Genomic DNA, 18,007 nt, shown 5'->3' with positions numbered 1-18,007 from the left:
AAAAACAAAAAACAAAGGGGTTCTCTACTGTTTGGCACAGAGAGACACCACAGATTGTTGAGTGAGGAAAATGCAGGTGGCTGAATATTTTTTCTTCTGTTATTTGAGGTTTGTAAAGAATTAAGCATGCATTTTCATAGATAATAAAAAAATAGATAATGCGATTTTCATTTTGAGAAACAGACCTAAAGCAAACAATAAAAGAAAGTTGCCACTGAGTCAAACGTGGGTGAGAGCAATGAAGAATCAGAACATGGGGCTAGTCCTACTCCTGCTCACATTTCAAGCGGAGTCAGGTGTTCAACTCACAAGCCAAGATAGTATTTCAATCAGTGCCTTATGAGTTGCAACAGGTGTTGAGAATGTAACATGATGATGACGAGGGGCATGGGTGGAAATCATGGGAGGTGTTGATTGCCCACTGCACATCAGGTCCTTGGAGGGGACCTTCCACAGGTGCTCTGGCTCATCCTCCCCAAGTGTTGGATGGCGAACTCCCACTTCATAGAAACTGAGGCCCAGGGAAGCTCATTTCCCTGGGGTAACCCAGTGACCCTGTTGGGATTTGAACCCCATGCCCTCTCACTCTGAATCCAGTGCTTTTTTTTTTATTTTTATTTATTTGAGAGAGAGAATGAGAGAGACAGAGAGCACATGAGAGGGGGGAGGGTCAGAGGGAGAAGCAGGCTCCCCGCCGAGCAGGGAGCCCGATGCGGGACTCGATCCCGGGACTCCAGGATCATGACCTGAGCCGAAGGCAGTTGCTTAACCAACTGAGCCACCCAGGCGCCCTGAATCCAGTGCTTTCTGACAAGTCTTTGGATTTCCTGGATGCTGAGGCACCTTCCAACTCTTCCTTTCTTCTCTCTTGTAGACGACTGAACCGGAACCAGCTGCACATGTTACCAGAACTGCTGTTCCAGAATAACCAGGCTCTGTCGAGGCTGTGAGTGACATTGCTCTGTCTGTGGTCTTGTCCCTCACCCTGTGTCTGGTCAGAGGGGCCGGACTTCCCCGCAACCGTGACCCCCTGCTCCCCACCTGTCCGGATCACCTGGGGCATGAAAGGCCAGGCCCTCCTGTAGGAAGGGGCTGCGCGGGGCATTTCTCTGGGGTCGCACCTGCCGGGATCCACGGCTCATTCGGTTTTCTGTGCTCCCCCTGTCAGTGCGGGTGTGAGAATGTTCTGGGGGGCGGGGGGAGGAGGACGTTCTTGTCAGCCATGATGCCAGCCAGGCTTTCCAACCCTGCACATCTGTCTCAACCTTTGGTAACCTGCCTCGGGTCGGTTATTGATTCATTCAGTGAAGCCCTTCTTGGACCTCTTTCTGTTATCAGGTCAGAGTCATAGGTCTGGAAGCTTATCAACCATGGCATAAAGTCATACTTTTATTTGCTGTAAATGTACTTCTTTCAAGCTTCAAGGGTAGTGGGGCTAATTCTGCTCTATGGTTTGCTAAATGTGGCTGTAATTGTTCTACCATTTATTTCATTTTGTGGGGTCTTGGGTTGGACAGAACCTTAGAGATTATCTAAGGAATCTTCTTTGCAGTTCCTTAGCCTGTGGTCCTTCAGTCTTTGCTTGGCTACCTCTAATGATGGGGAGTTCACTCCCTCCCCAGTCAGTTGCATTATTGGACAGATCTGCATATTAGAAACATTTTCTTAAGTTTGAGCCCTAAATCTGGTTCCCAATAATTTATGTTTTTCTTAGCTTTGCTTTCTGTAAGCATCTAGAACAACTATGTACTCTTGTTAGATTTTTTTTTTTAAGATTGTATTTATTTATTTGACAGAGAGACAAAGCGAAAGAGGGAACACAAGCAGGGGGAGTGGGAGAGGGAGAAGCAGGCCTCCCGTGGAGCAGGGAGCCCGATGCGGGGCTCGATCCCAGGACCCTGGGATCATGACCTGAGCCGAAGGCAGACGCTTAACGACTGAGCCACCCAGGCTCCCCTCACTTCCTGTTTCTTCTTCCTTCTGGCCTGGAGGCTCTCCACAGTGACCCTCAGTGCTGATCCCTTCTGCTGGTCCTCACCACCCTTGGGCTTGAGCTGGGCCTTCTTCGGCCCCCCGTCACTCAGTAGGTTGGCCCTTTCATTCGGTGCCAGGCACACGCAGGGGGAGGTTTGCTTGCCTTGAGTGCTGAGGCACGAGGCCCTTCCCAGCAGATGCATCCACCCTAACATCTCTCTAACCGGGGCTTCAACCTGAGGGCTGTGCTGGGACTGGTCACGTGCAGGCCTTGGCCTTACCCTTCCCCGGGCTCCAGCAGCTCCCGTTTTCTCTGCCCGCTCCTTTCCGGAAGCTGGCTTGAACAGGCATTATCACAGCTCTGCCCCTGCAAAAATTCATCCTGAACCTCTTTTCTCTTGGTGGCCCCCTCTATTTTCTTTTTCCTTTCTGCAAGCCCTCTTTCACCTTTCTGGCGTCTGCTGTCCCTGTCCCCACGTCTTCTGCCTGCTCGGCTTCCCTTCCCCTGGCCGTCCCGACCACTGTCTTCCTCCACCCAAGCTTCGGAGCGTGTGTGCAGGACATGGTTGCCGCTGAGCTCTGGGCACCCACTTTGACCCTTTCTCTTTTATTTTACTAAAACATTTTTAAAAACTTATTTTGAGATTTCAGCTTTATTGAGGGAGAATTGACAAACAAAATTGAGAGGTACTTAACGTGTACGCTGTGATGGTTTGCTACACATATATGTGTGAAAGGGTCTCCCATCTAGTTAATTAACACATGCGTCATTTCACATGTTCATCTTTTTATTTATTTGTTTGGCTTTTTTTTTTTGGTGAGAATATTTAAGTTTTACTCTCTTAGCAAATTTCAGTTACACAAGATGGTGTTATCAACTGCAGCTATCATGTTATACATTAGATCCTCAGACCTTACTCATCTTATTGCTGAAAATTTGTACCGTTATCTACCTCTTCCTCCTATTTCCCCCCAGCTCTCAGCAGCCACTTTGCTATTTTCTGTTTCTATGAGTTTGACTTTTTTTAGATTTTTTTTTTTCCAGATTCCACATCTAAGTGATACCATACAGTACTTGTCTTTCTCTGTCTGGCTTATCTCACTTAGCATAAGCCCTCAAGGTCCATCCATGTGGTCACAAATGGCAAGATTTCCTTCTTTTTAATGGTTGGATGGTATTCCATTATATATATACCTCTCATATCCTTATCCATTTGTTTATTGATGGACACAGATTGTTTTCATCCCTCATTTACTTTAAAATATCCAAGACCTCCTCATGTGAATCTAAATTCACAAACTTCCAGCCTTTTGCTTGAGATTACTTCCAGGCCTATTCGTCCTTTGAGGGGCTGCCAGCTTTTGCCAGAACCTTCCACCAGCTCTTGAGGCTGGCGGGGAGAGGACAGCTCTGCAGGGGTCTCTGTCTGTCTCCAGCTCTTGGGGCTACCTTGTACCAGGGTTATTGGTGCCCTGCATGTCCGTGGGCTCCCTCCTGAGAGCAGTGACACTGTGCAGTCCATGAGGCTGCCTTCTTGACCCGTGTCTGGGGAACTTGGATCCCTAGTGCAATGGCAGGGTAGCCTGGAGCAGTAGAAAATCTAGGGTCAGGTGGTCCTGGGTTTTTCAAGTATAACTCTGGGTGGTCTAACTTCCCAGGGCCTGCTTGTCTTACCTGTACACGGTTAGGCTATCATGAGGCTGAGTTGAGATCGTGCACATAAAGCATCAGGCCTGCTGTGGACCTGCAGCAGATGTTCGCTCTGTTCCTGACACTACTGGGGAACGAATGGCCCTGCAGGAAAGCTGGTCCTCAGGTGCACCTGTCTCATCTGACACCTGTGACCCTGTGAGGCGGGCAGTGCCTCATGGTTTTACTGCTGAGGAAAGTCAAGATGAAAGTCAAGGTTGGAGAGGTGAAGTGACCTTCTCAGGGTCAGTAGTCAAGTTCCTTGTGGACTCCCCACTCAGTGCTCTTCATGACTTCCTATTTTACTGAAGAAAAGTGCTCCTATGCTTTAACAAATATTAAATAACTGGATTTTATGTGGAAAAGCCGTTGAAGAAGACCAGAATCTACCTGACTCCTGCTCTTGGCACCCAATGGGGCTGGGAATCGGGGGAGGGAGTGGCCTCCAGAAACATTGGATGTTCTCACCCCTGTGGCCTGGGGCTGGCTGTCTTGGGGAGGGGGCCTGTAAGCTCTGAACAGAGGGACTTCCAGGAGAAGGGCCCGCCTGATAGAAGGATTGGTGGTTCTTTGGGGAGTATTTCCAGGCTCTAGAGCCAGAACCTTTCCTCAGTGCCAACTGCTTTTTCTTTTTAGGCAATGGGTCCCTAACTCTTGGCAGGAGATGTTTCTTATCCAGGAGCATAGCTGGACCTGGTGGAGGGAAACTATTTTCTCTAGCTCCCCTGTTAATATTTCTGAAGCTCATCTGTAAGCACAGGTGTACCAGCCAGCAGGACTTTGGGGAGGACTCCTGTGCAGGGTCTCCGCTCAGATCAGTCGGGGACTTGAGTTCATGACTGGGCCCAATCTGGTTCAGGACACCTGGCACCCCTCCAATTCAGGCCATCTCCAAAGTGCACATCCTGAGGGAAATGGTTAAACAAACCCTTTTATTGATCTGGTTGTTTGTCCCTGGGCTCTGGCTCACGGAGTTTTTTTTACCTTTGTTGTTGTGCTAAGGAAGGATGCAAGAGCAAGTGCTTACAGATTTATTTGCTAATATTCTTTGTTCCACCTCCAACCTCAATCTGTTGACTTGAGCATCTGGCATTGCAAACACCTCTGATAACTCTCCTGGTCCGCTTGGTCTGGCCGAGGAGCACTTGGGCACTCTGGTTCTGGAAACAGAAACCCCTGCAGGCTGGTGATGGGAAGGATGGTAAGGTATTGCAGGGGCACAACCAGCAGACTTATAGGTTCCCCAGGACAGGAAGTGAAGTATTGCTGGGACCAGAACCGAGAGGTGAAGGGTGTTTCTAGTTCTTTCTGAATATCTCATTATTTTCCTGCTTCTCCCTGCAGACCAGTGTCCTGGGCTCATGGGCAACATCTCAGTTCCGCCATGACTTTGGTTAGCCACAGTGCCGACTCCCCTCCTACTTCCTATGACCTTGGAGTTAGTCCCCATGTCTGAGGTCCCAACTCCAGATTTCTGGGGAAAAAATCTGATCAGCTCACCTTTGGTCATGAGATCATTCCTGGGCCAAGGAGCTGCATTGGGGGTTTGTGGGATCACCTGGTGCCGTCTTACTAGGGAGCCCCTCCTCCTCCAGGAATTGGAGGGGGACCGCATTCCCTTAGGAGGCAGGATAGGAGGGGAGGTGGGACCTGGTGGTTCTGGTCTCTCACCTGTTGACCTCCCCTCTGCTTTGAGGAATCTGTTGCTAATCCTTCCCACCTGGAGCAAATCATGGACTTTCAGCAGAGGCCGTTATGCTAAATCAGCACGCAACAGGTTTGAGAGAGACCAAATGTGTAGGTAAGGTGTGGTCGTAGAGTGTGTCAGATTGTGCAGTCCATATTTAGGTTGACTTTGTGTGTGTGGCTGCCAGGTGTTAAAATCCTGTTACTGGCTATTCTTCAGGAATATTCCCCCTGTGTTGGGTTGATCTGCCTGTTTCGTTTCATATGTGGGACCTGAGGCCCAGAGACGTGACTTGCCTTGGACCACAGAGCAGTTTGGTGATAGGGTTGGAATTAGATACCAGGCCTTAGAAGGTCCTGAAATCTCACATTTGGGGATCTAGCCTAAGGAAATAATAAAACATGAGCACAAACACGTTCATTGTAGCATTATTTAGAATTTTGAAATGTAGAACATTCCTTTTTTAAAAAAAGATTTTAGGGGCGCTTGGGTAGCTCAGTTGTTAAGCATCTGCCTTCGGCTCAGGTCATGATCCCAGGGTCCTGGGATCGAGCCCCGCATCGGGCTCCCTGCTCGGCCGGAAGCCTGCTTCTCCCTCTCCCACTCCCCCTGCTTGTGTTCCCTCTCTCGCTATTTCTCTCTCTGTCAAATAAATAAATAAATAAAATCTTTTAAAAAAAATAAAAAATAACAAAAGATTTTATTTATTTGACAGAGAGAGAGATAGCACAAGCAGTGGGGGGGGGGGGGGGAGGCTCAGCAGGGAGCCTGATGTGGGCCTGATCCCAGGACCCTGAGATCATTACCTGAGCTGAAGGCAGATGTGTAACCGACTGAGCCACCCAGGTGCCTCAAAATGTAGAATATTCCTATTTTGAAATATAGAATATTGAATATAGAAATATATGTCCAACGTTGGGGGAACAGTTAAGTAAATTATGGTATATATGCTTGAAATATTTATATCATCACCAAGGGTGGTCTTTATGGAAGATGTAAAGTAATGCGGATAAATGTTTGTGTTACCAAAAGCCAGGATGCAAAATTGTACTGACAATAAAATCACTAAATAAATCACTCTAAAGAAGGCACGGAAAAATACTGTAAAATGCCAGTGGGGGTCGTCTCTGGGTGACTTTTTTCTTTTCTGTGTTTCCCAGATGTTCTGTAGGAAGCATGTGTGATTTTTATGGTAGGAGACCTCCCAGCTTTTACAAGCACCAGGAAAGTCTCTGTGGCCGGAGTTAAAGTGAGTGCTAGCCGTGTGATGTTGGAGGGCTTCCTCTAACCCCGGGAGCCCTGTTTTGCTCTTCTCTCAGATAAAGAGAATTCCAGCTACCTCACAGGCTGTTGCAGGGATTGGAGAAAGGTGTAACTCGCTCTCTCTCATGGCAGGTGTAAACTCTGTGGCCAGTAGCAGCTCAGGGAGCGGGAGGTGAATCCACATGAGCACTGCTTTGGTGGTGACACTGTAGTCCCCAAGTTGACCCTGCACTTGAGCATTTGTCCACTGCTGGTGATTCATCCGAGTCTGTCTTCATGTAGAACCACCCCCTCGCATGGCAGGGACTTCCCCCAACAGGTTTTTTTCTTCAGGTGAGGCTGTGTTTCATGGGCGCACCTGCGGAGGGACCCCTAGGGGCGGTGGAGGGGGCTGGCGTGTCGCCGGCAGCCGGGTCCTGCAGGCAGCCGCGGCCTGGGACAAGAATTGCATAGGCTCTGGAGCCGACAAAGGGAATCTGCCTTTTGTACTCTTGGGTACTTTGCTGGGCAGGCATGGAGTTGGTAGGTGATGTTGCCCCAGAAATGTTTCTTAGGGCCCTGGAGTTACCTGTGTGTTCTTTGCTCCCTTGGGGATGCCCCCCCTTGAGGGAGGGCCCCCAGTTCCTGCTCAGCACCCTCACTCCCCCACCTCTTTAGAAGAGAGCACCCACCCACCCCGTGTCTACAGGTAGAGGGAGTCGGAGCCCCTGCAGAAGTGTGCCTATCCTGTAACATCCTCTCACGGCCTGGGTCTCCCAGGACTGTCATGAAAGGTCTCAGGAACCACAGTTGTTACAGTGACTGTTAGAACAAATGGAAGGCCATTCTGTGCCAGGCTCATGGGGATCAACCTACAAACATTATCTGATTTCATCATCAGAACATCTCTGAGGTCAGCATTTCCCCCATTTTACAGATGAAGACATGCAAGCTCAGAGGGTTTGTGACATACCCAAGGTGCTAAGACAAATTTGAACCCTGATCTCTCTGATGCTAAAGCTCGTCCTTCCATATTGTTCATCCACCCACCCTTACCTATCCACCCGCTCCTCACCACCCATTCACCTCTTGCACCCATCTACCTACTCATCTACCCATCTACCTACCTATCCTCCCAACCCCGTCAACCTGTCACATACTCACCCCCACTCATCTGCACTCCTACTTACCTATCTACCAATTCACCAGTCAACCCACCCATCTGCCCCACTATCTCTATCCCATGTACCATCCCTACCATCCCTCCATCCTCCCTTTGAACACACTCACACCCACCTAGTCCATCTGCCTACCCATCCACTCTTCTACTCACTTACCCACCACCACCACCACCCCCAGCCAGCTCCCCACCCATTCAACTTCTACCTACACATGTACCAATCTACCTATAAACCTACGCATCCACCTGCCCACCCATTCATCTAGTGGTTACCCAGGGCCTCCTGTGGGCCAGGCGCTGTGGGCTGTGTAAGACAGACGGGTAGGCACTGTCTCTCCAGGAGGGGAGGGTTTATCGTCAGTGCTTTCTGAGAGCAATCTGCTCATCTCTGACCGACAGCAGGACGGAGTGGGTGGGGGCAGATTCTCCCCTGGCTGGACCCCTGTTTCCTGCCAGGTTGGGTGTTTCCTAGTGGCAGGTTGCCTGGATTTGGGGTGAACTTCATCCCCTGATAGTCGATCACAAGGGAATGTGGAGATGTTTCGTGGATGCACACTCGGGTCAGAACATGTTTGAACCTCATGGCTTCTCTTATATCAGCAAAACCCTGTCTCCACACACGTTTTCGTGTGCCTCTGTCCTCCCGGATCTGGGGAGGGGTCTGTGCCCTGCCTTGCACTCCCTCCTCTCGCTGGTTGTATTTCCTTCCTCATCCAGAAGCCACTTCTGGAAGCCCAGTTCCTCTGGGCTTCTTTTTAGCCTTGAAACCAATATGCGTCCGGACAAGATCAACCTTTTCTGTCTTGGCTGGACCTGGAAGGGGTGGGGGTGATTAAGGGCAGCCCAGGGCACTTCTTGCCCCTTATTTATATTCCTGTTGTAAGGACCAGGATAGCTCATTAACAGGGCCCTGGTGGCTGGAGAGGCGTGGATGTGATATTCTGCAGGAGCCCTGTTGAAGAATGCCTGACCCTGCCGACCCCGTCTGGAGCTGGGTTTAATTAAACTGTCAGCACTGGTCAGAAGAACAAAGCCTCCCTTCCAGTCCCAGTCCCCAGCCCCCATCAGAGGCGGGAGGGCATTCTCTGCTGAAATGAAGAGCTGTTAAAAATGGATCCGTCTTGCCTCTAAGGGAGATTACCCGAAGCACGAAGATGACCTCGCTCCTGTGACATGTCCACTCCAGGCGGCAGATCTGCGGAAAATGGAACGAGCCATGCTGCCGAGGACCCGGGTGCGGGAGGAGCGGGGCTCCGGTGGCTGCCCCTCCCTGGCCGGGGCCTCCTTCCTGCCAGAACCCCTGCCTTAAGATGCTGTCCCTCACTTCCTACGCTTCACTTCCCAGGAAGGACCTGCGCGAGCTTTGTCTCATGAGATATTAAGTCTGTGAGATGAGTCTGGCATTAACGCTGGGAAGAAACTGCCTTGTTTAGACACTTTGGGAAGTACTGGGTCAAATTGGGTTCTTTGTAGAGGGATTGTTCAGCCCCTCTGATCTGTTGTGTGCCTTATGAAGCACATGTCCTGGGGGACATGTGGGGTGTTGCGTCACCCAAACCAGATCTTATGGGTCTCGTGTCAGGAGCCTGTGGAGCTCTGACAATAAGGGTCCTTCTGACCCCAAACCCATGCATCTACCTCTCACCGTTAGTACTCTAATTAGTGTGAATGAGAGTTGTGTAGGCGAGTTTATTAAAACGCAGGTTATCATCAGAGATCTTGAGTTAGTTGCTGTAGAAGGGCCCAAGAATCTGCATTCTTATCAAGCCCCTCTATCTGGTTCATGCTTTGAGAAGCCTTGCTCTCAGCACACTTTGAAGAGTCTTAGGTAGGCCCTCCTCTATGCACAGAGCCCCCCTTTGCCTCTGCCCAGCCGGGTTCTGCTGGGGGCGGGGGGCATGCTAACAAAGACCCTCCCAAGGGCAGACGCTTTACCTCCCACAGCCACACCGAGAACAATTTGGGGATTATGAGTTAGCAATTATGGAGCACTCTGAATTCTCAAAGTGCTTTCCAATCATTAAAGCTGGGCCTGCTGTCAGGGCTCAAGTGAAAAAGGCGAGCGTCCCACTGGGCTGGCTGGGAGCCTCTGCAGAAGAGAGCGGCCAGCCCAAGATTGACATCCTGAGTGCCAGAGAGGGCTGATGCGCCCAGTGGGGTTTAATGTCCTAAACACAGCCCTGGCCCCTGGCTCTGACCCTCCTGCTTCAGAACCACACAGGCCTTCACAAACGCAGACAGCCAGGGCCTGGAGGAGGGCTGGAGAGAGCAGCCGATGGGTCACCCCCCAGGAGAACACCCAGCGAAGGCAGAGTGCTCTGCTGGGGATGTTTTACAGGGGCTCAAAGGAATGAAAAGTCCTCTCCTACAGCATTACAGAAATCAGCACTGAACAAACTGAATTCATAAGCATCAAGAAGATTCTGAACAGAGAAGAATGCACATAGGAGGGGGCTGTTGTGAATTAGGGGAGTGAGGATTTTTTTTAAAGCCCTTTCAGAAATTAAATAAATAATTTTGCCATGCCAATAAAGAAATATAAGGATTTTTTTTATTATTTTTAAAAATTTTTTTATTTTTATTTTTTAAAAAAGATTTTATTTATTTATTTGACAGAGAGAGATAGCGAGAGCAGGAACACAAGCAGGGGGAGTGGGAGAGGGAGAAGCAGGCTTCCCGTTGAGCAGGGAGCCCGATGCGGGGCTCGATCCCAGGACCCTGGGATCATGACCCGAGCCGAAGGCAGACGCTTAATGACTGAGCCACCCAGGCGCCCCAAGGGTTTTTTTTTTTTTTTTTAATTAAATAAGGCATTTGAAAATACTTGAGCTGTCATTTAAATATTTTTTAAAAATAAAGTTTAATACCACTTAGAGCAACATGTAATTGTTATAATAATAGTAATTACCATTTGTTAAGCCCTTGTGCACTGAACATTTCATGTGGCTTTCTCATTTTAATTGTCATAGTCCTATGAATTATTATCCCATTTTACAGTGGGGAGAATTCAGGCATGGAAGGGTGAAGTAATTGATCACGTAGCTATTTGTTGGCAGATCCAGGCTTTGAATGTAGGGCGTGCTCTAACCCTCCACACTATCCTGCCTTTCGTGATAAGAAGTAGAGAAACAGGAAGAGGCTAGAGATGGCTCAGGAGTCTTCTGGGGAGGCAGGAAGTTTCGAGTCAGGGGCACCTGGGTGGCTCAGTCAGTTGCGTGTCTGCCCTCGACTCGGGTCCTGATCTCAGGATCCTGGGATGGAGCCCCGTGTGGGGCTCCCTGCTCAGTGGGGAGTTTGCTTCTCCCTCTGCCTCTCCCCCTGCTCATGCTCTTTCTCCCTCAAATAAATAAATAAAATCTTAAAAAGAAAAAGTTTTGACTCAGGTGTTGAAGGATGTGGGAAACATGGGTGGATGGAGAGGATGCAGTTGCCCTATGAGCAGGGGCCCACAATTCTAGAGTGTTGTATGGATCTCAGTGGAAGGAGGTGTAGATGGTATCTGTTTTCTAGAGTGAAGAGTCTGGAAAGGGTGATAGGCAGAGGGGGCCACAGAGGGTTCTTATGAGCAGAGTGACTGAGCAGAGGGTAAATATCATCTTTCCTCAACACCCCACTCCCTCAACGAAGGCCCCCCTCCCCCGCCCAGTCTCTGTACCCGAGATGTGAGGACAGATGGGCCTCCATCTCTCCCTTGGCTTGCCTGAAATGCCACCTCCCGGTCACAGTTCCTCATGTCCCCCCTCCCCAGGCAGAACTGACTGTTGCCTCTTTAGAGCTTTCTATTTTCTTCCTTTATAACTTTTTTTTTTTTGGTGGTAAAATAAACATAAGCTAATACTTGCCATTTTAACCACGTGTAAGTGCACAGTTCAGTGGCATTAACTATACACTCCCATGTTGGGTGGACGGCAGTGTTGTCTGCGCCCCAAACTTCCTCATCATCCCCAGCCCGCTAAACAGTAACTCCCCCTTCCTGCCTCTCTGCCCCCCTGCTAGCCTCTCTTTTTACTTTCCGTCTCTATGAATGTGCCTAGCCTGAGTATGTGTGCATGTGGAAGCATACGATATTTGCCCTCTGGGACTGGCTTATTCACTCAGCATGGTGTTCTCAAGGTTCATCCATGTTGTGGTGTGTGCCAAAGTCTCATTCCTTTTTTTTTTTTTTAATATTTATTTATTTATTTTGACAGAGGGAGAGCACAAGCAGGGGGAGCAGGAGAGAGAGAAGCAGGCTTCCTGCAGAGCAGGGAGCCTGATGTGGGGCTCGATCCCAAGACCCTGGGATCATGACCCAAGCCAAAGGCAGACGCTTAAGCATCTGAGCCACCCAGGCACCCCTCAAAGTCTCATTCTTTTTCATGACTGAGTGATATCCCTGCGTGGGGCCATACCGTATTTTGTTTCCGTCAGGTACAGTTGCTCGCACCTCTGTCCGAGCCCCCCCACTGATGTTCCTCATGACCCCTCCGCCCTGCTTCCTCTACCAGATGAGACAGGGGTGAAGGCCTGCCCGTCCTCATTTCCCCAGCACACGTGGGTTTAGCAGGGCCGGCAAGCCGTGTCTTTCTGCTGGCAGACATTGTCCCAAAGGCTATGGGAGGAGAGTGAACAGCTTCTGCTCTTTGTAGGGGGCCCAGGACTTCCTCCCTCCCTTCTCTGATTTCTGGGCTCAAGGCTTTGTGCTTGTGTGTTGGGCCCCAGCTTCATGGATTTGATGGACTCAGTACTTGCCAGCTGACCCCTATTCTACTTGACCTGTGGTTGACCTTGACCTGTGGCCCAGAAATATGAAGCCAGTTGTTTAAGGGCTTAGTGATGGTTTGTAGGAGAAGTAAAATCTACTGAGGGTGGGCTGGATGGAGTCTCTGGAGAAGCAGGTAGGGGTACCCCCTGCTAGAAATGGGGTGTGGAGAGTAGTTATAGGGAGCCCCTGCTTCCTGGGAGGCCATGAGAACTTGAGGAAGGAGGGAATCAAGGGGGAGGTGGAGATAGACGTGAGTCGGCAAAGAGCTGTCCCCAGATAATGCATGGCAGGGTTTGACTGACTCCCTTTTTTTATTAGGATGGGCCAGGATCCTTCATGACCTGGTGAGACCCTCTCTACACTGAACTCTGTGGTCCTGTTCACTACTTGGGATTCCAGCCAGGTGTCCACAGGGCTTGAGAAGCTCAAAGAAGAAACCCCCGTGTTCCTCAAACTCTTTGCAGTGTGCAATCAGGCCAAATGAGCTAACTCAAATATATTTTTTTGATTTTTGACTAGAATCATATATCAGTTTTGTGTAACACTGGCCATCTTTTGCTAAAAAGAAGCCCCGACTGGCAGTTGATTAATTGGCTCTTGAGTAATAATAAAAATATGGAAAGATATATTATTAATAAAGATATTTTAATAGCCCAGACTTTTCAAATGTTTGGGGGGTGTGGTGGGGAGGTAGCAAAAGCCATCCTTCTGGTGAAATGGCTGGGAACCATTGGTTTATATATTTGGACCTCTTCCTGCCCCCTCCCCCCCTCCCCATGCTGGAGGGCAAGGAGCCCCTGGTGGTTTTTCTCCATGGTCAACGTGGGCCGCAGTGTTGATGTAGAGCTTCTTAGCAGAGACTCAGTCTTTGTCCCAGGACTGCTCTGGGTCTCCTGCTTTTAGTGGGAGCCTCAGAGTGGGGTGGGTAAAGGAGAGGTAGGGAGCTAATAAACCCATCCCCAGTCTTTCCCAAATCTCTGGCTCTGTTCCTCATAATTCTGTGGGGTCCAGACCTTTGCTGAAGAGATGCAGGCCTCTATCTGGCCAGTTGTGGGCACTGAGAAGTGAGCTGGCATGAGCAGAGCCTGGTGTAGACTGTGGGTGAGAGAGTGGACTCCGGCCGGGGACGGAGGGGGGTCTGGCGTTTCGGGTCAGAACTGGTCCTGACCAGAGCTGGTAAAGGTGCATACTAACCTGAAGGGCAACGCTTACCTTTCATGAAAAATGGACATCATAAAATGAACACTGTATATTCTTATACCACTTACCACTGTGCCAAAAAACTTCTTAGTAAACCTCTTGGAGTTGGTATATGGTATATTTTTTCACCTGTTAATGAGGCAGCTGGAGATTGGCTAAAGGTTGTTGGCTCCCCCGAGCTGATAAAGAGGATGGACCCCATCTCCCCACACTGCCTCGTCGTTTTAATGAGGCCAGAGCCACTTTCGCCTTGAAGGACGTCGACTTGCTGGGTTGTCTTCCCCCGGTGGGGACCTGAATGGGGACATGGGCTCAGCCACAGGCAGCTCTGCCCTCCTGTCTGGATTTGTTTCTTTTTTTTTTTTTTTTTTTTTTTTTAAAGATTTTATTTATTTATTTGACAGAGAAAGACACAGCGAGAGAGGGAACACAAATGGGGAGTGGGAGAGGGAGAAGCAGACTCCCTGCCGAGCAGGGAGCCCGATGCGGGGCTCGATCCCGGGACTCCAGGATCATGACCTGAGCCGAAGGCAGTCGCTTAACCAACTGAGCCACCCAGGCGCCCCTGGATTTGTTTCTTATGCTGCTGGGACAAACGGTCACAAACTCAGGGGCTTAAAACAACCCAAATGTGGGATCACACAGCTCTGGAGGTCAGAAATCTAAAATGGGTCTCGACGTGAGGCTTAAGTCAAAGTGTGGGCAGAGTTGTGTTTCTTCTGGAGGCCCAGGGGCGAATCTGTTCCTTTTCTTTTCCAGCTTCTAGAGGTCAGGCACATTCCTTGGCCCGTGGCTGCCTCATTCTCTCCAACGGCTTCCGCTGCCACGTCTCGCTCTCTCTCTCTCTCTCGCTTCCTTCTGTCCTGTGTAAGGCCCCTTGTGATTACATTGGGTCCACCTGGATAAGCCAGGAGAACCTCCCCGCCTCAGGATTTGTAAAAACACCACGTCTGCAAAACCCCTTTTGCCATGTAAGATCACATTCTCGGGTCCCGGGGGGTGAGGAGGAGGACAGCTTCGGGGTACATTATTCCGTGTACTGCACTGTGGCTTCCCTTCGGAGGACTCTCAGTGACCGGAAGCATGGCAGAGCTCCTCCCTGCCCGGGGTTATGGAATTATGGGCACACACCATCGTAGTGCCAGAAGCCCACCAGAGAAGTGCGCCTCTGGGCAACCTTCCTGGCTCTTCCAGGTTGTGGTTTGGCTCATTGGCATTGAGTCCTCTCTTTCCCTCTGATGATCATTGGTACTGATTAGCTGTGGGACTCGGGGTGAGTTACTTAACGGCTCTGCATCTGTTTCATCATCTGTAAAATGGGGAGGAGGATGTTGTGAGAATTAGAGGTGATTTGTACAGACCACCCAGTTCAAATGCTGTGAAAGCCATCATCACCCAAGCTGTCATCCTGAAAGCAATGGAGGGGGTGGGCGGGCATGCCCCCCCCAACCATATTACTTGGATATAGAGGACAATCTGCCATTCTAGAAGTCTTCCTGGGTTGCCCCAGGCTGGAGGGCTTCTCTGGCTCCTCTTTCCTCATGGCCTAGTGGGCGGTTCCAGGCTAGGCCCAGTGCGAGGGTCCTGACTGCCTTCTTGCTTGTTTCCTTGGCTCAGAGCAGGGCCTGCTCTCCGTTCCAGCACCTGTCTTCTCGGTGTGGACAGAGCTTCCTACCTCCCTTTGCATCTTGCTGCAACTTTCTCTGGATTTGGCAGGCAGCTTATCCTGTTGCCTGAGAGTTTTACTCATGCAGCCTCTTCTTTTCTTGGTTTTATCGACTGAAAATGAGATAGTGACTTCATACAAATGGAAGAATTATTTCTACAACCTCTTTCTCTGAATGCCTTCCCCAGGAGGATTTTTTTTTAAAGATTTTATTAAAGATTTTATTTATTTATTTGACAGAGAGATATAGTGAGAGCAGGAACACAAGCAGGGGGAGTGGGAGAGGGAGAAGCAGGCTCCCCACTGAGCAGGGAACCTGATGCGGGGCTCGACCCTAGGACCCTGGGATCATGACCTGAGCCGAAGGCGCCCCTGACTGGTTCATCTTTATATGTTTTTTTTTTTTTTAAAGATTTTATTTATTTATTTGAGAGAGAGAGAATGAGAGAGAGCACATGAGAGGGGGGAGGGTCAGAGGGAGAAGCAGACTCCCTGCTGAGCAGGGAGCCCGATGTGGGACTCGATCCTGGATCTCCAGGATCATGACCTGAGCCGAAGGCAGTCGCTTAACCAACTGAGCCACCCAGGCGCCCCTATATGTTTTTTTTTTTTTTTAAAGATTTTATTTATTTATTTGACAGAGAGAGACACAGCGAGAGAGGGAACACAAGCAGGGGGAGTGGGAGAGGGAGAAGCAGGCCTCCCGCTGAGCAGGGAGCCCGATGCAGGGCTCGATCCCAGGACTCTGGGATCATGACCCGAGCCAAAGGCAGATGCTTAATGACTGAGCCACCCAGGTGCCCCAGTCTTTGATCCATTTTGAGTTGATTTTTATGTATGGTGAAAGATAAGTGTTTGACTTCATTCTTTTGCATGTGGCTGTTCACTTTTCTGAATAGTATTTGATGAAGAGACTGTCCTTTCACCATTGGATGGTCTTGGCACCCTTGTTGAAAATCATTTGACCATACAAGTGAGGGTTTATTTCTGGGCTCTATTTGTCTGTCTTTATGCTAATACCACACCGTTTGATTACTGTGGCTTTATAATATGTTTTGAAAATCAGGAAGTATGAATCCTTCAACTTTGTTCTTTTTCAAAATTGCTTTGGCTATGTGGGGTCCAGTGATGGCTTTTTACTTGGAAGCACAAGGGATCTGTCACAGCAGAAAAGAGGCTACAGAAACTTAGATCTTTGGATTCAAATGGGCAAAAGTCATTTGCTCCAGCCTCTGCTTAAACACTTCGGTGATGGGGAGCTCACAAGACAGCTGGTCTTGTGGTGAGTAGCTCTGATCATTAGGAATCCTCATACTAACCTTGACCTGTTTTCCTGGCATGTTTACCCAGCGATCTTGGACTCAGAGCAAGGATGTATGCCTAGGGTCAATCCTTTAATTTGTCATTATCTTCAAGGGACCATGCAAGACTTGCTACAGCCCTATAGGGCTGAACCAATCTTTAAGTGACTGTCCATTATATAGATTCTTTCTAAAGTTCAGGGTGATCCTCAGAATCTTTGTCGGCCTCCTCGTTCTAACCCATTCACCTCTCCCAGGACCTCCTCATCTTCCCGGTCCTGTTTGGACTGGTCTGTTGGGTGGGCTACTCAGAGGCTCCCTTGAGAAGCATAGAACCATAGCTGCAGGAAGTGGGCATAATTTACCAAACTAGGATCACCTTAGGTAGGGGGTAATTTCCCCCATATTCCTCCCCGGAAGCCAGTACTTACCAGACCTTCCTGTCTATAATCAGGGTCTCTTGGGATAGACCAGTAAGGAGGTGGGGGTGGTAGAGGGCTGGAAAGAGAGCAGTCTGAGGGGTCCTGGGGACTTTCTGGCAGAATCTGACAGAAATGAGCATTGGATTGAGAGTCAGAACACTTGTGTTCTGGATCTGGCTCTGTCCCCCTCTGCCTGTGACACTTTGGACAAGTCATTAGCATCTCTGGACCCTGTTGTGTTTATCATTTTTATTAATGAATTGAGTGAGCATACAGAAGGGATGCTCAGCAGATGTGCAGGGGGCACAAAACTGCAAAGGGATGGCCATTGTACCCAAGGTGACAGAAAACTGAAAAAGAACTCCGTGAACTGGGCTGGAATCAATGAGGTGAAATTAAATCCTGATAAATATGAAGACAACTTTGAAAGCGCTGAATGGGGGAGACCTGGTTTTTGAGCACTTGTTAGGAAAAGGGCCTATGACTTTAAGATGAGGATGAGTCGAGTGTGGGAAGGTGGCTAAAAGAGGGAATGTAGTCACAGGCTGAATTAATGGAAGCAAGGTGTCCTCTCTAGGGGAGGAGATGGACCTGTTCTAGTCTGCGCCAACTTGAGCACATACGGAGAACAGCATTCGGTACCTGACTCCGGGTTATGTTACGGATGCCTGTGGGTCGAACACTACATGTGCTCTGGAGGAGGGTGGCTAACACCAGGAGCATCTGGAAAACATTTCCTCCGAGATGTTGTCAAGGGGCCCGGGGCTATTTGGTGTGAAGAAAACAAATGTAGAGGAACTCAGACTAATTTTCTAATCTATGTGAAGGGCTGTCAGGAGAACAAGGGAGCTGCTTGGTTGCAGAAGCAGAACTGGGTACAGTGGGTGGAAAGTGGGGAAGT

General features: G+C 49.5%; 1 protein-coding gene across 1 annotated transcript in view; it reads left to right on the top strand.

Moving 5' to 3' along the window:
- Positions 1-18,007, top strand: part of SLIT1 (slit guidance ligand 1) — a 164,302-nt gene that overhangs the window by 27,901 nt on the left and 118,394 nt on the right. Inside the window, exon 4 of the mRNA XM_045878537.2 lies at positions 875-946. Coding sequence (XP_045734493.1) covers positions 875-946 — 72 coding nt within the window. The remainder of the gene's footprint in view (positions 1-874; positions 947-18,007) is intronic.

Source organism: Mirounga angustirostris, unplaced genomic scaffold (genome assembly GCF_029215605.1).
Source record: "Mirounga angustirostris isolate CCGP_5_RB_7025 unplaced genomic scaffold, mMirAng1.0.hap1 SCAF_6, whole genome shotgun sequence".
Lineage (NCBI taxonomy): Eukaryota > Metazoa > Chordata > Mammalia > Carnivora > Phocidae > Mirounga > Mirounga angustirostris.
Note: the sequence above shows the minus strand (reverse complement) of the source record. Positions and strands in the feature narration are given on the sequence as shown.